Source organism: Hemicordylus capensis, chromosome 6 (genome assembly GCF_027244095.1).
Source record: "Hemicordylus capensis ecotype Gifberg chromosome 6, rHemCap1.1.pri, whole genome shotgun sequence".
Taxonomy (NCBI): Eukaryota; Metazoa; Chordata; class Lepidosauria; order Squamata; family Cordylidae; genus Hemicordylus; species Hemicordylus capensis.
In genome coordinates this window covers 33,290,839-33,311,086 of record NC_069662.1, presented here as the reverse complement: position 1 = coordinate 33,311,086, position 20,248 = coordinate 33,290,839, and the positions used below count along the sequence as shown (strand labels likewise).

The 20,248-nt window shown below is 45.5% G+C and overlaps 1 protein-coding gene and 1 pseudogene across 1 annotated transcript in view; one reads left to right on the top strand and one right to left on the bottom strand.

The window, feature by feature from the left end:
* Window positions 1-1,039: 1,039 nt before the first annotated feature.
* LOC128331290 (olfactory receptor 1038-like) lies at window positions 1,040-2,005 on the bottom strand (annotated as a pseudogene).
* A 10,597-nt stretch (window positions 2,006-12,602) lies between these two features.
* The window catches only part of LOC128330560 (semaphorin-6A-like), a 30,590-nt gene continuing 22,944 nt past the window's right edge, over window positions 12,603-20,248 (top strand). The window contains exons 1-4 of the mRNA XM_053263624.1: window positions 12,603-12,717; window positions 14,999-15,119; window positions 16,912-16,972; window positions 17,602-17,664. Coding sequence (XP_053119599.1) covers window positions 12,603-12,717; window positions 14,999-15,119; window positions 16,912-16,972; window positions 17,602-17,664 — 360 coding nt within the window. The remainder of the gene's footprint in view (window positions 12,718-14,998; window positions 15,120-16,911; window positions 16,973-17,601; window positions 17,665-20,248) is intronic.

Below are 20,248 nucleotides of genomic sequence, written 5' to 3'. Positions count from 1 at the left end.
AGGCACCATGCTCTCTGTGTGGTGTCTTATGAGATTCCTGGAGGCTGGGAAAATGAGTCCTGACCTCTGCCAATCCATGCTGCATAGAGCAGGGTAGATTGTGAAGATAGAAAGAAAGATTGTCTGGGGGGAAAATATGTGAAACCCTGCCTTCTCACCCATCCACCACGATGTTTGAGTAGCTTTACTCCTGGGCAAGACAGACCAATTGTCTGCATAGATATGTTAGGCTTCAAGTGAAATATCAATTGAATGTCCTAATAACTCAACAGGAAAGTCATGGGACCGGGTCTCATGATCAGTGAGACCAGGTTCCTAGCAGTGAGCGGGAAGAATGGGCTAAGCCCGCTCTCCCTGCTCACGAGGGGGCAAGGAGCCCTGGGCGGCCGGATCGGCCGCCCACACAATGGCCAGCTTGGAGCCAGTAGGGGCTGGGGAGCTCGGGGGCTGCGCAGTCCCCGGAAGCCCCAGTATGCCCTGTGCAAGCGCGCAGGGCATACTGGGGAGACCCCCGAACCGGGAGGCTGTTTTTGAGCCTCCCGGCCAGGGGTCTACTCACAAGTAGCTGCAGCGTGGAGTCATGCTGCGGCTACTCACGAGCAGATAGCCCGGGTTTGTGGAGCGCTCGCTCCGCAAACCCGGGCTAAGGGGCGGGCTACAGGAGTGGGTTAGCCACTCCAGAACCACTGGGCTCGGCTGCGAGCCCAGTGGTTCTGACGATCACAAAAATCGGGCTAGGATTTTCCTAGCCCGATTTTTGTGATCGTAAGAATAGCCCCATAGAATCAAAGTAAGTTACATATGCAAATATTTTGATGACACATACATATTTTAAAATTAGTACAAGATTGGTATTTAATTTATTTGCTATGTTACTCCACTCTTCCTCCAGAAAGCTCAAACTGAAATATATGAAGTTACCTTAGAACTGGATGATGCTCCCATTCATTTACTGTCCAGGCATGAATTTGTTTATATTCAGGAGGAAATGCTTCCACATGACAATGCCCTTTTCATTATATGGTGGATATATAAGAGCTCAATGAACTCTTAAGCAGTTTGCACATCTATTGGCTGCCCTTTTCAGGGCATCCTTCACCTCTTTGTTCCTCAGGCTATATATGAGGGGATTGACCAGAGGGGTCAGGATGGTATAAAAGAGAGAGAAGACTTTGTTTAGCTCTCGCAATTCATTGGTGTCTGGCAAAAGATACACGATGATGAGGGTACCATAGAAGATAGTCACCACAATGAGATGAGAAGAGCAGGTAGAAAAAGCCTTTTGCTTTCCTGTGGTGGATGGAATTTGAAGAATGGCAGTAATGATGTATACATATGATGCTATGGTTGAAATGAAGGGAGGGAGGGTGGAGATGGCAGTCAGAACAGCTGATATAAGTTTTATTCGATCTGCATCACTACAGGCCAGGTCCATCATTGGAAGGAAATCACAAAAGAAATGATCAATCCCATTATGTCCACAGAAGGTTAACTGTAATATAGATATTAATAAGATTGTGTCTATCACAAAACTGCCTATCCAAGATCCAGCCACCAGCTGAAGGCAAACCTTGAAATTCATGAGGACCGAATAGTGCAGAGGCTTACATATTGCAATGTAGCGATTGTAAGACATTGCTGCCAGGAGATAGCATTCCGTTACTGCTAAGAAAACAAAAGCCCATAACTGTGTAATGCAGCTATTAACAGAAACGCTTTGGTTCTCAGTAAAGAAACCGGCCAACATTCTGGGGAGGATAGTGGAGCTGTAGCATGTTTCCAAGCAGGACAAATTGCCCAGGAAGAAATACATAGGGGTGTGCAAGTGCTGATCAGTCACAACTAGAACAACAATCTAGAGATTCCCCACCATGGTCATGATGTAGATGATTAGAAATACCAAGAAGAGAATAATCTGTAGCCCCTTGAGATCTCCAAATCCAAGAAGGATGAATTCTGTGATGATAGTTTCATTTCTCCACTCCAGTCTCTGTTTGGGTTTCATCTAACAGATAAAGAGAACACAATTTGCTAAATTAACACTAATTCCCAGCATCCCATTCCAATAGTTTCCTGCAGAGTTTGTAGGGTTTGTCTTGATTTCAGATTTAGGTGGTGCTGTGTACAAGGCACCTTAGTACAAAGGAGGACTTCATGGTCCATTGAATCAGGGTCAGTTGAAAATAATTCCTGGTTGGCTCTCAGCAGCTTTCAGAATTTTTACTCACCATCACTGAAGCTATGGAGAAGGGGGTTCCCTAATTTGTGTCCCCAGATGTTGTTGGAGTACAACTCCCATCTGTTGAGATGAGAGCTGGGTTCAGATGTACTGTGGAACTGTGGGTCCAATGTCCTTCATGCTTTTACGTTAAAATTTTTTGTTTAAAAAAAGTTCACAGACCGGTCCGGGATGGTACCAGGGGGTTGGGTGCGATGGGGGCTGGACCAAACTGGCCCGGTTCCTTTTGCAGCCAGTTTGGCCTCGAACCGAACCGGGCCAGACGGTTCCGTGCACACCCCTATTTCTCAGGTTGAGGTGGTGGCCAGGGGTGCTTTCTATCAGCTCTGGCTGATATGTCAGCTGTGTCCGTTTCTTGAGATCAATGACCTCAAAACAGTGGTACATCTGTCGGTGACCTCCAGACTTGACTTTTACAATGCGTTCTATGTGGGTCTGCCTTTGTACGTAGTCCGGAAACTTCAGTTGGTTCAGAATGCAGCAGCCAGGTTGGTCTCTGGGTCATCTCAGAGAGACCACATTACTCCTTTGCTGATGGAGTTACACTGGCTGCCAATATGTTTCCAGGCAAAATACAAAGTGCTAGTTATAACTTATAAAGCCCTAAACGACTTAGGCCTTGGGTATTTAAGAGAGTGTCTTCTTCACTATGAGCCCCACCGCCCACTGAGGTCATCTGAGGAGGTCCATCTCCAGTTACCGCCAACTTGTCTGATGGCTACACAGAGACGGGCCTTCTTGGTTGCTGCCCCGAGATTGTGGAATGCCCTCCCCACTAAGATACGATCCTCCCCATCTCTGGCAATTTTTAAAAAAACATCTAAAAACCCATCTTTTTAACCAAGCTTTCTCAGCCTTTTAAAATTTGTTGGTTTTAATTTTTTGATTGATTTTAAATTGTTGAATTGTTTTAATTTTTATATGTGTTTTAATTGTTTTATGTTAACCACCCAGAGATGAAAGTTTGGGTGGTATATAAATGTGATGAATAAATAAAATAAATAAATAAAATAAATAGTCTTAAGAAACGAGGAAAAAAATGTATAGCAAGTCCACAACCCCCATTCCTTTGTGCTACTCTGATGCAGCAGGACTGAAAGGGTGTCAGTCAAAATAGATCATGAGGTCATTCACAGAAGCAAAAACTGTGTCCTATACAGGTTTAGGAGCTGTGCGTGCTTCCAATTCTCAGTTGTATGTGTGCAATCAATTAGGTAGGACAAGGGAGAAGTAAATGTGTGGAAGCAAGGTAGGAGGAAAAGCTACCTAGTTTTTCCTTCCACCTTGCATCCACACAATCACTTCTCCCTCCTCCTACCTAATTGTCTGCACCTACACTATTGAAAATTGGGAGCACACACAGCTCCCAAACCTGGGTAGAACACAGCTTTCACTTCTGTGAATGACCTCCATATCTTGTAAAACAAAACCAAGTAGGTGAGCTGGAGTTGAATACCTTCCCTTCATACATTCTCAAAATGATCTCCAACAAGAAGATCCATGAATATTGAGAGCTCCCCCCCCCGCCACCTGCAAAAAGAGGTTATTCTGCTAACAATACAATAAGGTCATGCACACAACCATATGGGTTGGTGGGGCGGAGGGCTGGTGGGGAGGCAGTCCTCCCGCCGCTGACTCCCTGCATGTAATGGACTTCTGTTTATAGGCTCTGCACTCACACAACACACAACTGGTGCTGCAGCAAGCAACAGAGCAGGCAGCCGGAGGAGGAAGTATATATCTTACCTGGAAAATCAAGGCAGTAGAAATCTGGGAAGGGAAGCTTCTGCTTTCCAATCTTCAGTCAGTCACATTCTAGGATTAACAACCTACAAGGCCTAGCTACAGAGAGCTTTGGGTTTGTTTTCAGACCAAATCATGTTATTTACGTAGGGAGATGAAGTTCCTTAGTTACTCTAGTGGATTAGCTACACTGAGGATGGCTGACTCTCACCTTCATGCCCAGGTTTCTTGTTTAGGGTACAATCTCTTAAGAAGAAAGTGTGATGCAGCAGTTATATTTGTCCTAATTAAGCTCTTGAGAAATGCTTGATGTTAGTTTAGAGACAGTATAGAATGATTGTCTCTTTGAGGAACATCCCCTCAGGCAAAACAACCAAAGGGAAACTAAATGACCGAGATATCTCAAGGGGTTTCTGGACTACCGCAAAGTCGCCACTGGATTTCATGGGAAGTATAACCAAATTGAATCTGTTAAGGAGTGCAAACATATCCATTCACAAGATACATGGGAAAGGTACAAGAGAACTAAGATTACAAGATGTGATTAGTAATGGAGACTAGTTTTCAAGAGAAAGCATGAAACGAATATATGAAAGAAGGCTCATAGCAGAGTTTAATACAGCAACTTTGCTGAAGCTTATCAGGTCTGGGACCTGTCAGTGCTTAGATAGATCAACTTGGCACAGCATACATTGGGCAGCTTCACAAATAACACTGCATCTGAGTTTGCCACAAGCAGCTGCAGCCCTGGAATGCATGGGAGCCCTACTTCTGGTCTTAGCAATGATATGCCGAAATTGGGCATGTCATGTGAACCCAGCAATCTTGGCATATCCTACTGTACTTGTGGCATGGATCCAGTCATCTGTCCTCCCTCACTTCAAATCTAAGTTATAGATGTCCGATTTCATGCCACAAACATGACAGGCTATGTCAAGATTGGTGGATTCATACAACGTACCCCGTCTTGACATATTATAGGGTTCCCGCATGCTCCCAGGGCTGCGGTCACTCATGGCAACCTCTGATGCCATGTTATGTGTGAAGCCACCCATACACTGTCTTGATCTTCTGTGGAGGATCCTTGTCTCACCAAGGCTTTATTCATTATCTATTGTATATATAAAAAATTCTTTTAGACATACCAGTTGCTAATCCCATGTGTGGCGGCTCTTGCGAGAGTTTATGAGCAAGTTGCCGGGAGGGGGAGAGAGAAATGGTGGCGGACAGGCATGCGGGTTGGGGGTGGGGAGAAAATGTCGGTGGGGGTGGGGGAGAAAATGGCGGTGCACTGGAACTCCATTTCCAACAGTTCCACACCTGACACACTCTACAGGATCCCCAATGGGACCAACTTCTAAACAACAAAACATAAAAGATACTGGTTAGAATACAACAATAACAACAAAAATTATCAGCCCTAGTGATCACTTTTTAAAAATTTTATCCTTCTTTTAAGGAACTCAATGCTGCATATATGCCACCCTGTTCTGCCTTCACAACTCCCTGTGAGGTGGATTAGGCTAACTGATCATGGCCAGCCCATGGTCACCTAGTGCATTTTTATGTTGACTGGGGATGTCAACATGAGTTTAGTCCTAGTCAAGGCACTATACTGGCTCAGTGTAAACCTAAGTTCAGCACTTCCAGATATTCAGCCTCCCATATTTGCATGGCTAACACAGGAACTACGTCATATGCAGTCATATGAACTAAGAAGGGGAACATGCCCATCTGACAAAAGTTAAGATGACAAGTTGTGGACAAACCAACCCGGACAAGACTGGTGCTTCTACCTGATGATCAAAGAGAGCAGGGGTCCTGTTTGTAGGCAAAACTCAGCATGCAACCTACCTTTGGGAGAGTTTAATGTTTCGGAGAATCTCTATAGGATGAGAAAGTCTGTAATACATAAAGGAGACCTGAACATTTGCAGAGAGACAATATGCAAGCTGGCTCATGTGACACACAGCCTCAGTATCTACAATAGTTTCAGAAGAAGTATAAGAAGAAAATATCTCAAATAGAACAAGGTTAACTGAGAGTTCTGGACTGCTGATTCTGGTCGATGTGTTTCACAGTGTAATGTCGGTGGTACAGACCTGCCTGCACCTGTTTAGGGCTCTAACACCTGTAGCAATGTTGCTGCACAAGAGGCTGTTCCAGTCCAATTTACCCTTGTGTGATTGCAAGGTGTGCTGTTCTTGCATTGGGAATAATGCAAGTAGCACACAACCATGCAAGGGTAAGCTGTATCAGAACAGTCCTCTTGTACAGCGGGATCAATGTGTTGGAGCCCTGCAGTGGTACAGACAGGTCTGCACCACCCTTGTTATGCTGCGGAGCATGTCAGTCACTGAATATAGCCCTATTGTAAAAGGTTTGCAAGGACTCCATCAGCTTCAGAAAGATTTGCATAGAAATGTAGGGGAAATGCAATGCCATGAACATCGATCCAGTAACTGGATGAGTAATGGCTTGCCTATTTCTTAATGTTATTATAAAAGACATATTGCTGAAAAGAAGGCATTAGATAGATATGAGAAGAAGACACTAGACATGTTCACATAACCATCTGGTGCTGAGTAGAAGGGCAAGGTCTCCCCTACCTCATAACTCACAGACAACCAGGACCTTTGTTTTGGATTGCAAACCCAGCACCCACACAAATGAGACTCTGGTTGCAAACTTCATTGAAAATGAGAGTTGCAAGCACCACTTCTCTGTGAATGGTCCTCCAAACACACCCCAACCTTCCAGAATTTGCTGCACTAGCAGAATGCTAGAAGAACCTCATGGTGACAGTGGCTGCTCCCTCCCAATTGCTCTGGCCATGGAACTCTATGATAGCTATGTGGGGCGAGTGGGCAGCACACCGTTGTGCTAAGTGAAAAGGCTATATGTGCTCACACCACCAAGGAGAAAGGTAGGTGAAAGCTCTTTTCCTCCTACATGGGTTAAGAGCAGGGTAGAGACTCTGGTTACCCAGAACTAAGAAGGGGAACATGAGCATCTGACAAAAGTTAAGATGACAAGTTATGGACAAACCAACCTTCTATAAGAGCAAGATCACTCCTACCTCATGACTCATTCCCAGACAACCAGGACCTTTGTTTTGGGCTGTAAACCCCATTACTATATGACTGAGGCCCCTGTGGCAAACTTCATTGAAATTGAGCTGCAAGCCCCACATTTTCTTGGATGGTTCTCCAAACACATCCCTACCTTCCCAGCATGCACTGTACAACCAGAATCCTAGAAAAACCTCATGGTGACTGCGGCTGCTTCCTCCCGAACTCTCTGGCCAAAGAACTCTGTGATATCCATGTAAGGGGAGTGGGCAGCACAGTGCTTTGCTAAGTGAAAAGGCTACATGTGCCCACACAACAAAGGAGAAAAGGTAGGTAAGGGTTCTTTTCCTCCAACATGGGTTAAGAGCAGGGTAGAGACTCTGGATTACCCAGGTTTGAAAAAGCTGGGTTGTAGGGTTTCCCTTGGCTCCTCACGAACCTGAATAGCTGGGTTTACTGCCTCCTAGCCTGAAATGGATGCTTGTGAGAACAATCCTGCTATATTGTCTTCCAATTCATACTTTGTCATAAAGCTGATGGAGGAGGGATATCATACAGTGGGGCTATTCTCACGATTAACAAAAATAGGGCTAGGAGAGCCTAGCCTAGCTCAGCGCCATGGCTACTCGCGAGTAGACCCCCGACCAGGAGGCGAAAAGCCGCCTCCCAGCTCCAAAAGTCTCCCCAGTATAGAGAGACCCCGTACGGCCCCCAAGCTCCCCAGCCCCCTGCGGCTCCATCTCGGAGCTGGCAATCATGTGGGCGGCTGATCTAGCCACCCAGGGCTCCCTCCCCACTCAGCGCCCCAAACTGGGTCTCACGGATCGTGAGACCTGGTCCACTATTTACTTTCTAATGCCTTCTCATTTCAGTTTTCAAATCAGGTTTGTCAAAACTCTCAGTAAAGCATGTCGACCTTGGGCTACTGTCGATCTGTAACTCTTTTTGTCCTAAGACAACCATGAGGCAAATGATGTACCTTGAATATTTTGTATCTGGAACATAGCCTTTTGATAAGGAGGTCAGCATGCACCATGCACCACCCACCTACAACATTTCCAGAACATGGTGAAACCTTTTATTTTCTTGATTATGGTTGGTTAGAGCTTTTGGTAGGGGAATGATTAATCAAGGGGTATAAATATTAAAGGAACAGTTTTAGGACATTGTAACTTGAAAAGAGAAAACACTCAATGTGAGACAAGAATAACCTGAGAGAGGGGTCAACGGTCCCGGCAAAGGTGATTCACCATCTAGAAGACTTGACCAACTATAATCGGTATTGTATTGTGTAACTACTATTAGCAAATTGAGTAAATATGATTGGAAGTCCATCAGTGTGTAGTGTGTCCATGTGTGCCCAATTCAACAACTCTTTGCCAAAATTCCAGGTAACTCATGTGTTACTTGGTAAGGTTTGTAGATGTCAAACCTTCAAATCATATTAGCTTAAAAAGTGCAATCCCTTTGCTTCATTCTTCTGGCCATAATGATGAAAAACCAGCACAATCTCTTGTAAAGCTAAATAGGGGTGTTCACAGAATTGTTTTGTTGGTTCGCTTCGAATCTGAACCAGATTTGAACCAACCCAAGTCTGGTCCAGTTCAGGGTCTGGCTGAAATGGGTCTGGTTCGGTTCAACCACCGAACTGGGCCAAACCAGCAAACATTCCCATTTACAAGTAAAGGGGCAATCCCTAGCCTAAAGGATTCGCTAGGGTGATAGAAAAGTTAGATACCTGCAGGCAGGTTGTGGTGGAGATGGTGGGGGAGATGTCGGGAGCTTCTCCAAACCTTTGGTTGGCCTCTCAGACATCAGATTGGACTGGCTGCAGCCCAGTTTGGGCCTCCAAGCACACACAGAGGCAATTTCTGTCACCTCCGTGCATGATCTCCACTACTGCCTGCCTGCAGGCACCTTTTCTTTCAACCCCCCATCATTATTCTAGGGATTGCTCCTTTACTTGTCATGGATAATCCTTGCAAGATTCCCCTTTACAAGTATATACCCCCAAAAGCCCGTGAACCAGTTCTTTAGACCAGGGACTGGTCTGGTTTGAAGTCAGGTTGCTCAAACCAGGCTGGATTGATTTGAACCATGGTTCAAATTGAGCTGGCTCACACATTCTGCTAAAGCAATACTTAAACTACATTCACAAAGACATAGTGTCCAGGTGATGAGAAGTAATTGTTTGGTTCTATTCTATGCTGGTCAGACCTCACTTGGAATGCTGTGACCAATTCTGGGCACTGCATTTTAAGGAGACAGATAAATGAGAACAGGTTCACAGGAGGGCAGCTAAGATAGTGAGTGATCTGAAACCCAAGTCTTATGAATAACTGGTAAAAGGCCTGTATATGTTTAGCCTAGAGCAGAGAAGCTTAAGGAGAAGATATGACTGCCATTATGACTGACAGCTGAATACCATTTGTGTTGTCATTATATTGTCATATAGAAGGAACTGTTGCTTCTGAGGGTAGGAATACAACTATTGGTAGCACCAGGGGGAAAAATAGAGGGCAAAGTACATTTATGGTTGGGTGAGCTGCGTCCCACATATTCGATTTCTGAATCAGAAATGGGGGAGTGGTGTGGGAGGAAGCCACTTTGGGGGGGGGGTGGCTTGCCACCCCTGCCACTGCCCTTGAGCTACCCTTGATTAGAACCAATGGACTGAAAATACAAGCAAGGCTAGACATTAGGAAGAATTCTAAGAGCCAGCTTTGTGACTCCCCTACACTGGAGGTTTTCAGACAGAGGCTGGATGGCCATCTGTCAGGGATACTGTAGGGCAGGGATTCTCAATGTTGGGTCCCCAGATGTTCCTGGACTTCAACTCCCATAATCCCCAACCAAAGGCCACTGGGGCTTGGGATTATGGGAGTTGAAGTCCAATAACATCTGGGAACCCAACATTGAGAATCCCTGCTGTAGAGGTCTCCTGCTCTGAGCAGGGGGTTAGATTAGAAGACCTCCAAGGCCCCTTCCAATTCTAAAATGCTACGACAATTATCATGGTTGAAGTGACTTTCTCCATTGCATTGTGGTTATGTGCCTATGAGAGCTTTAGTTTACCCATTCACCAAAGAACTTGGCTAATATTACAATGGGTGGAGAGCCTAGAGCAGGCCTGCTCTACTTAGATCCCACAGCTGTTTTTGGACCACAATTCCCACAATCCCTAGCCCCAGTGGCCAATAGTCACGGATTGTGGGAGTTGTAGGCCGACATCTGCAGGAGAGTCAAAGTTGAGCAGCCCTGGCCTAGAGTCACCAGCCAAAATCAGGGGACCTCATTTCTCTCAGCACAATATATACCAGAGGGAGCTTCAGTCACCGGGCAAAGTTTAAACAAGTCCAGAGAATCTGTTCCCAGGTGCGCACAGATAGGAATCTTTCACATTTGGTGGGTCTGGTTATGCAGCCATCTGGATCCTTGTGCGTAACATTCCATAGCATTGTGCATGGGCGTCGTTCTGGGAGGTGTTCCCTGCAACTGTGTCGGTGTTCCCTTTTAGAAATATGACTCAAGCAGCTTTGGATTTCCAGCCCCAGGTCTCCCATACAAGACACCCCTTGGGTTTGAGCCAAGGCCAATTTAGTTCAATGGCCCCCTCTATGCCCCTTGCAGCCCAAATTGAGCATTCAGTTGTATGCAAAGGTCTTGTGTTCCATTGACTTACATGCAGCTGTGTGGCTCAATTCCCCCCTTATTGGCAAGTCCTGGGAGTAAAATTCCACAAGAATAAGGGAGCTATCTAGCTTAGGACTAGGAGGTACCTAAAACTGAGAAATGACCCAGATGCCCCTTGCAGCCCAAATCCAGTATTCAGTTGTATGCAGAAATCTTGTTTTACTTTGACTTATAAGCAGCTGTGTGGCTCAGTTTCACCCTCACTGGCAATACCTGCAGGTAAAATCCAACCAGAATGAGGGAGCTGACTAGCTTAGGAGGAACCAGATGAGGTATTTCATTAGCAACTACTAGACCCCAGTATAGTGCTTTTATATTTGGCTGTGGCCCAGGTCCTCCTGAAATATTGACGGGGCCCTGTTTTGCAGTCCACACTGGTTCTGGAGTCCTCCTTCTCAGTAGAGCTCAGGGATTTGAGGCCTCATGCTACCAATGCTACCAAAGGACAACATCCTCTGTGTGGATTCATCTCTACAACTCCACTTTATCTTCTTCTGGGGTTCCAGGGGTGATTTTGAAGGGGATGGAACCCTCTTAAGTGGGGCACTAGTGACCACTAGCTGGAAGGTGGAGACAATCAGGATGTAGCAGGTCCCTTGAATTTACCGTTTTTGTGAGTATACAGTCTTGGGGGTAGAGGGGATGTCTCAATGTCTATAGACTCCCTTTTGTCTCCAGAGAGGAAGTCTCATCCACTTTTTGACTGGTCTTGATTGGAAGATGGTGGGGCATGACAGTTGCTCTTCTGAGTAACTTTTGAGCTTAAAAAATATGTTTCACGTGAAATAAGAGGAAAGCCTGAATAATTAGTAAATATCATTAGTAAATCAATTAGTAAATTTAAAAAAAATACTTCTTTCACATCAAGTAAGAGTGAAGCCTGCATAATCAGTCAATAGCATGCAAATTAGGCTGCCCTAAGATGGTATCCTTTTTTGCCAGTCACTTTTGCCCTCTTTGGACGTACTTGCCTACAGCATCCTGAGAGCATGCCCCAGCCTTCTGAGCACTGAAACAACCTCCTTGCTTGCAGTGTTTGCTTCTTCAGACAAACATCATAAGCATGGATAGCTCAGGGAGGGCAGGTTTTTGAGCATATCACTCCCAGTGCAGGGCTTGTGGGTATGCTAGCAGGACCGTGTAGGTGAGTGCAACATCTCTTCTTTTTGAATGACTGAAGAGGGCTTTTGGCTGTGGTTGACCTGGATCTGGAACAACGGCACATGCCCAGACATACAGAGTGGCATACAGAGCCTAACAGAGTGAACTGAGAGTCAAAGGCAGAATGAGAGTGGGAGCTGTTCAACCGGAAACAGTTTGGGAATCTCACCTCCTTAACTTCAGTTCCTTTAGTCATGTTATACTTATGGATTAGAACCCACTGGGACATGTTGGGGGTGGTTGTTTTCTTTAAAATGACCCTATATCTTATTTCTGACTGAATACCAGATGGGCAGGAGAATAGCCTTTATCCTTTTTTTCAATTTATAAATAAATGCTAAATGAGCAAAGAGGCACCTTTTAAAAGTGGTGATTCTCTTTATTTAGCAGGGGGAGAGCAACTGGTCCTATCCATCCCCAGCACAGCATCCCTCCAGTGGCTGTTGCTGCTGTCTTCTATTTCATTTTTAGATTGTGAGCCCTTTGGGTACAGGCAGCCTATCTATCTATCTATCTATCTATCTATCTATCTATCTATCTATCTATCTATCTATTGCTTGGGACCTTTTGTAGAAGTATATAAATATGTCATATTTATATTTATAATAGCTAATATAGGAGCTTTGAAAGATCTTACATCTTTGCTTGCCTTTCACAAGGTGAAGTGGAGATTTAAAGTCTTCAGCTGAATGACCATGAGATCCAAAGCTTTCCTGCAACATTGCTCAAGTCTCATATTGCTACACTTTACTGGAGCGTTTTTCCCTGAAGATCCTGAGCCCATAAATATTGTTCCTGTTACAGGTAGGTGTGAAAGGGGTGGGGGGATACATTAGGGACTCTTTCTGCCCCCAAACTCCAAATCAGTGAGACTGAAAGTTGCAAGTAATAAAGGCAGTTCACATGGGCAGGAGAAGCCTTCTACCCTAATTTGGGAGCTGGATGCATGCTTGATTTTTTTAAAATTGTATGTTGGATCAGGGGTGTAGCCAGATTGGAGTGGGCCCAGAGACAAGATTTTAAAATGCCCCCCCCTCACTGAAGTAAAGTGTGTGTGTGTGTGTGTGTGTGTGTGTGTGTGTGTGTGTGTAACCTACGTGCCACAATAGAACCTCACCCTAAATTATTTTTAAAAGGTTTTGTAAATTGTGGACGATGCAAGTCATTTAATGGTACTAGAGAACGACATGCTGTTCTGGTAGCTCCAGGTCTTAACACTCACATCCAGGGACGTAGCTAGGGGAGAGGGGGCCCGTGTTCATCCCTCTCTCTGGCGCCCCCCAGAATGAGGGAGATAGTGAAGAAAATAGGGAGGGGTGGAGCTGGAGGGCCCTCAGGAGCTGGGGGCCCGTGTTCTTTGAACCCTTTTGCTCAATTATAGCTACGTCCCTGCTCACATCAATTGTGGAGGATGAATACAACTGAAGGAAGCCTGGGCAGGTGAGAAGCTGGGGGAGTCAGTCATGTGACTTGCCTCTGGGAGGCTGCCCAAAGCAGTGGGCCCCCAGACAACTGTCTTCCCTTGCCCTATTATAGTTACACCCCTGTGTTGGATATGTTGGATACATGTTGAGTAAAGGTAGGTATGAAAGGAGTGGGGGGTACATTAGGGACCCTTTCTGCCCCCAAGCTCCAAATCAGTGAGACTGAAAGTTGCAAGTAATAAGGGCAGTTCACATGGGCAGGAGAAGCCTTCTACTCTAATCTGGGAGCTGGATGCATGCCTGATTTTTTAAAATCATGTGTTGGATAAAAATAAGGTTCTAGGTGAGGAGCTTGATCATCAATCAAGCCTCAGCTGGGTAGGATGAGCACACCCTATCCAAATTCTGTCCCCAGCTTTTGAATGAGGTGGTGGCGGCTTTGTTGTAATTTGTGATTGTTTAGCAAAGCACCAAGAGTGGGCTGCCCACTCCAGTTACAAAGTAGTGCAGAGCCTTAACCTTGCAGTTAGTCAAGAACAAGCATGGGGGTTGTAGTGCAATATAAAGTAAATAAGATTTATTAGGTGGGAAACCCCTCCTGTATTCTACCAAAGACAACCACGGGGCTCTGTGATTGCCAGGAGTTGACATCGACTCGACGGCACACTTTACTTTACATGTGAGATAGGAAAGATCTAACTATGAGCTATATAGTGAATAGGACGGGGGAGGAGATGCTTCCATCTGCTCTCCAAGGAGAAAGGGAAGTAGAACTGACTCGCTACATGAAGTACCTGAGAAGTCAAAGCAGGGGTCATAGAGTAGGAGCAGGCTTATGACAAACAGATACTGAGGAGATCTTAATGAGCAATGTAATCCACTGAGTAATTTCTTTGGTGTGCTGCCAGAGGAAGCCAGGGCAGAAGCTACAGATTAGGGTTGGGCACAAGCTGGTTTGGCGCCTCCTGAGGGAAGAACCGAACCGGCTTGGGACCTGACATTCCCACTGGTATGGCAGGATGGGGAGTGGTTACTTTAAAAAGCAGGTAAGCAGCTCCTTACCTGCTCGGCTGCCAGCCCATTGCTTTTCTGGGCATGGTGCTTGCTCTGCAAAGGCTGCACGTGGTTGCAGGCGCTGTTGCTGCAGCCTGCGCATGGCAGTGGTGTGCACATGACCGCTCTGCTATGTGCGTGGTCAGCATGGTGTTGTTGACAATGCAAATGGCCACCATGCAAGTGTGGCGGCTATGTGCATGCCAATGCTGCGCGGAGGCTCCAGGGAACAGTGCTACAGCTGTGTGCGGTGTTTTGTATAGTGAGTGCCACACTGGAAAAGGGGGGGGTGGCGGTGGATGCACATCCCTACTATAGATCTGACAACTGATGATAGAGACTGTCTATACCAGGGCTGTGCTGCTTCGACTCTTCTGCAGATGTTTGACTACAACACCCATCACACCTGACAATTCACCACTGTAGCAGGGGATAATGGGAGTTGTAGTACTAAAACAGCTAGAGAGCCAAAGTTCTGCAGCCCTATTCTATATAAGCATGCTTTTGTTGAGCAGGCTCTACTTCTTTCCTTCTCTCTCTCTCTCTCTCTCTCTCTCTCTCTCTCTCTCTCTCTCTCTCTCTCTCTCTCTCAATCTTCTCTTCTATTTTCACAGATACAGGAACTTTTCCAGTGTTCCTGGGTAAAAATCAGGCTGGAGAGAGCCCTGAAACAATGGACAGGCTGGATATCCAGCTGCTCAAGATCATTGACCGGACGCTCTACATTGGTGCTAAGTCAGTTGTCTGTCCCATACTCTCATCTTCCACTTCTTAACAGCATGGACCTCTCTGAGTTGTCCTCATCTGGCATTTCCACTTCTTCTAGGTGTCTTTCATTCTTCTAAGAAAGACTGTCACATGGGCGGGGTAGAGGGACACGAGGTCCTCCAGAATGGTGTGAATTGACACTATTTCTAGTGATTCACAAAAAACTCACTGCCTGCATCAGTTTCATATCATCTACCTGGAAGCCCATCTAACTCAGGGCTTGTGTATACACGTAATGTTGTAGCCATTTCCCCCTTTCTGTTACCATCCCAAGCGGCAAGATGTACAGCTGCTTCTCAAATGGAAAGAGGGACAGTGTCATATCAGCAGCACATGTTCTCAGCGTTCTTCCCAGTGCTGGCCATGCCCCCTGTATCCGTGTGATGATTCAGGAGAAGAGATGGGGCCAGCATGCAGTACAGCGATCAGTGGCCTTGGTGGCTTGCTACCTTGCTACACCCCTGTCCCCTGGGCTAATAATAACAAAGGAGAAAGTCCAAGAAAAAGACTCTTCCCCCTCCCCTTTTGTATAGTATCTGAACTGTGTAGAGATGTGCACGAAACTGTTTGGCGCTCTATTCTAAGAGCGCCAAACTGGATCCGTGGGCTGGAGTTCGAACCGGTTTGAAGGGTGGGGAAGGTTTTCTTTAAGGGGCAGGGGTGTCACTGCCTAGCTGCTAGCCCCTGGCCCAATGCTGTCTTCCTGCTGGTGCTCTTGTAAAAAGCAGTCACACGAGACTTCAGCATCCCTTCCTGTGCCCCAGTCAGTGTCACCATGGAAGTGGCCAGCGCACGTGTGTGTACACACACACACACACACACACACACACACACACACACGTACACGCATTGGCCACTTCCTTGGCGACACTGACCGGGGTGCAGGGAGGGATGTTGAAGTCCTGTGTGACTGTTTTTTAGCGTCGGGCGGGGGGAAGTGTCGGGGCAGGGGCTGGCAGGTAGACAGTGCATCCCCTGCCCCTTAAAGGAACCCCCTGCCCTCCTGAGAGTGTACGGAACTGGTTCCGTGCACATCCCTAGAACTGTGCTGCCCAACTGTGGAGGTCCAGTCTATCTCTGAAGCATAGGACCATAGGAATATAGGAGTCTGCTTTCTCCCGAGTCAGACCATGGGTCCTCCTAGCTCAGTATTGTCTACACCAGGGCTGCTCAACTTCAGCCCTCCTGTAGGTGTTGGCCTACAGTTCCCACAATCCCTGGCTATTGACCACTGTGGCTGGGAATTATGGGAGTTGTAGTTCAAAAACAGCTAGAGGGGCCTAAGTTGAGTAGGCCTGGTCTATACAGACAGGCAGTGACAGCACATTGGGACATCCTCCAGTAATGTCAGGCCAGGCATGCTTTTGGCATGTCCCTGTCCGGATAGCACAAGCTTGGCTGTGTCTCATATGAACCGGCCCAAAGTAACTGAATAATACTACTCAGACTACTATATTTCAAGAAGACTTCCTCTAGTAAATTTAAATTTGTTCCACTTTCTTTTGTAAAGCAAAGAAAGTAGAAGGCCCACCTCCTAATTTTACTGGCTATTATATTTGTCCCCACACAATGAACAATGTTTTCCCTGACCACAAAGATCATAGGAACATAGGAAACTGCCTTCTACCGAGTCAGACCCTTTATCTATGTAGCTCAGGATTTTCTGCACAAACTGGCAGTGCCTTCTCCAAGAACCTCTTCCTACAAAATATGAACTTTCACCATTAATCATGTCATCCATTTCCTCCTTCATTCACAGAGACTATGCTTATTCTGTTGGTTTGGACATAGAATATACAAAAGATATTTATTTTAGTGATGTAAGTCGTATTTTATCATCCTCAAGCCAATGACAGTAGAAAAATAGGAGATATCTGATGAAAAATGACTGGGTTATATACAAACAAAAGTAGTAGTTCCATTGACATTAATAGGAATTCAGTTAGTCAAGATTAACCGAAGTCCCTTTCATTTCAATGGGACTTCATCATGATTATTTGTTTTATAATGCCTTTTCTTCCACATATCTTTCCAATCTCACCCGTAAATTTACCATGATCAAGGAGGATAGTGTATGTTAATCACACTGAGTAAAGCTGGAGGAGTATATTTTATGTACTTAATTGGGATTTCACTTCCCAATTCATTATGAACACTCCTTCACCAAAGAGTTAAGAAATTAGAAGATAAAAGAAAAACTTCACAGATGTGAGTTTAATTGATACCTCTTACCAAGCATGCTTGGTTCCAGCTTTAGAAATGAAGATATGTTTAATAGATAACAGTTTAATAAATAACAGAGTGCTTCCATTATCATGCTCAATTAACCATGCCAAATAGGGCAGAAAGTTTTCAATAGGTTTATATTCAGCAGCTCATGTTTTTACATTTGAAAATCAAGTACAATGACCTCTTGATCTCTAACTGATTTCCTGCTTGATCCTTTAAGAGCTTGTCATGGAAAGTCGGAAGAGATGGTGTAGACAATTGCCTCATAAGGGGGAAGCCAGAGGTAGGGCATTTTCATATCTCCAGCACTGCAATACTGGCTTGATTGTGGGTGAGTCAAAAATCTCAATGGATCCAAAGCAGGGGTGGTGGAGGGAGAAACTGGGGTCAATTTCAGGAAGAAAATTTGGTTGGCGCCCTTATTTGCAGATGGCAGGAGGAAGGTGGTCATGACATATCATTGACCAAGGAACACTTTGAGCGAAAATGTAGGAGGTGCCTGCTCTTGCTGTTGCTAAAGAGGTGTGGATCTTTTTTAAAAATGGAGGGGGAGGGTTTTACCATTCCCCCTCAATAATCACATAATCCCTATTTATGAATGCTGGGGCAGAGCTATAATTAGGTGGATGAGTTCAAAGAACATAAGCCCCCTCAGCTCCTGGGAGCTGCCTGGCTCACCCTGCCCCCTGGGTTCTGGCCAGCCTAATTCCTAGCTGGCTTAGTTGCCAGCTGGGTGTTTTCTTCATTCTCCCCCGAATGAGGAAGGAAACAAAGAAAACACTCAGGCAACAATGAAGCTGGCTGGGAAATGAGCTCCAGAAGGCCATACAGGCACTTCCAGTAAGGATGTGCGAACCAGTTCAAATTTGAACCAGGGTGGTTCGAAGGTTCGAATTCAAACCGAACCAGCCATCAGGTTCGAATTTGAACCAAACCAGGGGGTGGTTTGATATGAACCGGTTTAAACCAGTTCAATCCAGTTCAGAAATCCAAAAATTGGAAGGATGGTAGCTGGCACCCTGGGGTACCTGTCACCCAAACCCCAAAGCAATCAGACACTCATACGATTTTTTATGAATTTTTGAAAATTGTTTTTATTTTCTTCTCATAGGGTATAATGGGACTCGAAACAGGCCATTATACCTTATTGTGGAGCACCCATGGGTGCCAACAACGATCCAAATCCTGAAGCAATCGGACAGTCCTACGATATTTAATGAATATTTGAAATATTCAAATATCAGCCCTCTGCCCAAATCCTTTGAAAAAATTCAGGTAGCTTCCTTGCCTCTACCTGGCACTGCTCTAGGCCACCCCTTTCCCCCTGACGTGAAGCAATACACCCTCCATTATACCTAATGGGGGAAAACCTTAAAGACGCGTAAACTTCAACAATTCACCAAAAATCAGCCCTCTGCCCAAATCCTTTGAAAAATTTCAGGTAGCTTCCTTGCTCCTACCTGGCACTACCACCAACCCCACACTGCTCTAGGCCACCCCTTTGCCCCCGACGTGAAGCTATACATTTGCTGACACCTCCATGCTTCTTTATGGAGAAAAACCTTAGACTCATAAACTTCAAAAATCACTTAAAAATCATCCCTTTGCCCAATTCCTTTCAAATAATTCTGATAGCTTCCTTGCCCACCCTAGGAACTACCACCCACCACACTCCACTCTACGATACCCCTTTCCCCCCAACGTGAAGCTATACATTTGCTGCAATCCTAATTATTCTCTATGAGGAATTCAAAAACACTTTAACAATTCACCAATTATCAGAGGAGTGTCCAATTGCCTTGGGGTTTTGTGGGTGGTAGGCACCCCTGTCTGTCTACCACCCACCCTGCTTTTGTGCCCCTAGGTGCTCCACAATAGGGGATATGGACTGGTTCGGGTCCCATTATACTCTATGAGAAAAATAATTAAAAATATTTCAAATATTCATTAAATATCGTAGGACTGTCCAATTGCTTCAGGGTTTGCATGGTTGTTGGCACCCATGGGTGCTCCACAATAAGGTATAATGGTCTGGTTCGAGTCCCATTATACCCTATGAGAAAAAAATAATAATAATTTTCAAAAATTCATAAAAAATCGTACGAGTGTCTGATTGCTTTGGGGTTTGGTTGACAGGTACCCCTGGGTGCCAGCTACCATCCTACCAATTTTTGGGTGTCTGAACTGGTTCAAACCAGTTCAAACCGGTTCTAACCGGTTTGAATTCAAATTCAAATCAGGGGGTGGTTCAAACAAAACCAAAACCGAACCACCACCTCCTGGTTCGAACCCAGTTCGAATATGAACTGAACCAGGCAACCCGGTTTTGTGCACATCCCTAACTTCCAGAAGCTGGCCATGCCCCCTGCATGTGACATCACACAAAGAGGTGTGGCTTGAATGCACAAGGGTTTGCTGAGGAGAGCAGCAAACACAAGCCTATTCTCCCTAGCTATGTACCCGTGTGAATGGAGTAGTGGGGGGCATTTCCACTTAGCTCTAGTTTCTTGACTGTTATCTGAGAACATTATTTGTGATCTGGGCTGACATCATGACTAAAGAAGCACTTGCATTATGAGCAAAGTTGTTCTAGCATGCGCGCGCGCGCACACACACACACCCCATCATTGGGCTTAAAAAAAATTTGGGGATTTGCGAAACTGTGTTGCGCTGTAGTGCTCAGCTGCAAAGGTTCCCTTCAAAAAGAGAGAGGCATGCCATAGGTTGCCCAATTATAATGCAAGTGCAAGTATGCTTGCAGAAGCACAGTTCATAGCAGCTAGTTTCTATGGTGTTTTCCAGATTACTCCATGCAACAGGTTCGCAACGTGCCTGCTAAGTGCCCCTCCCAATTGCCCGTGTTTCGA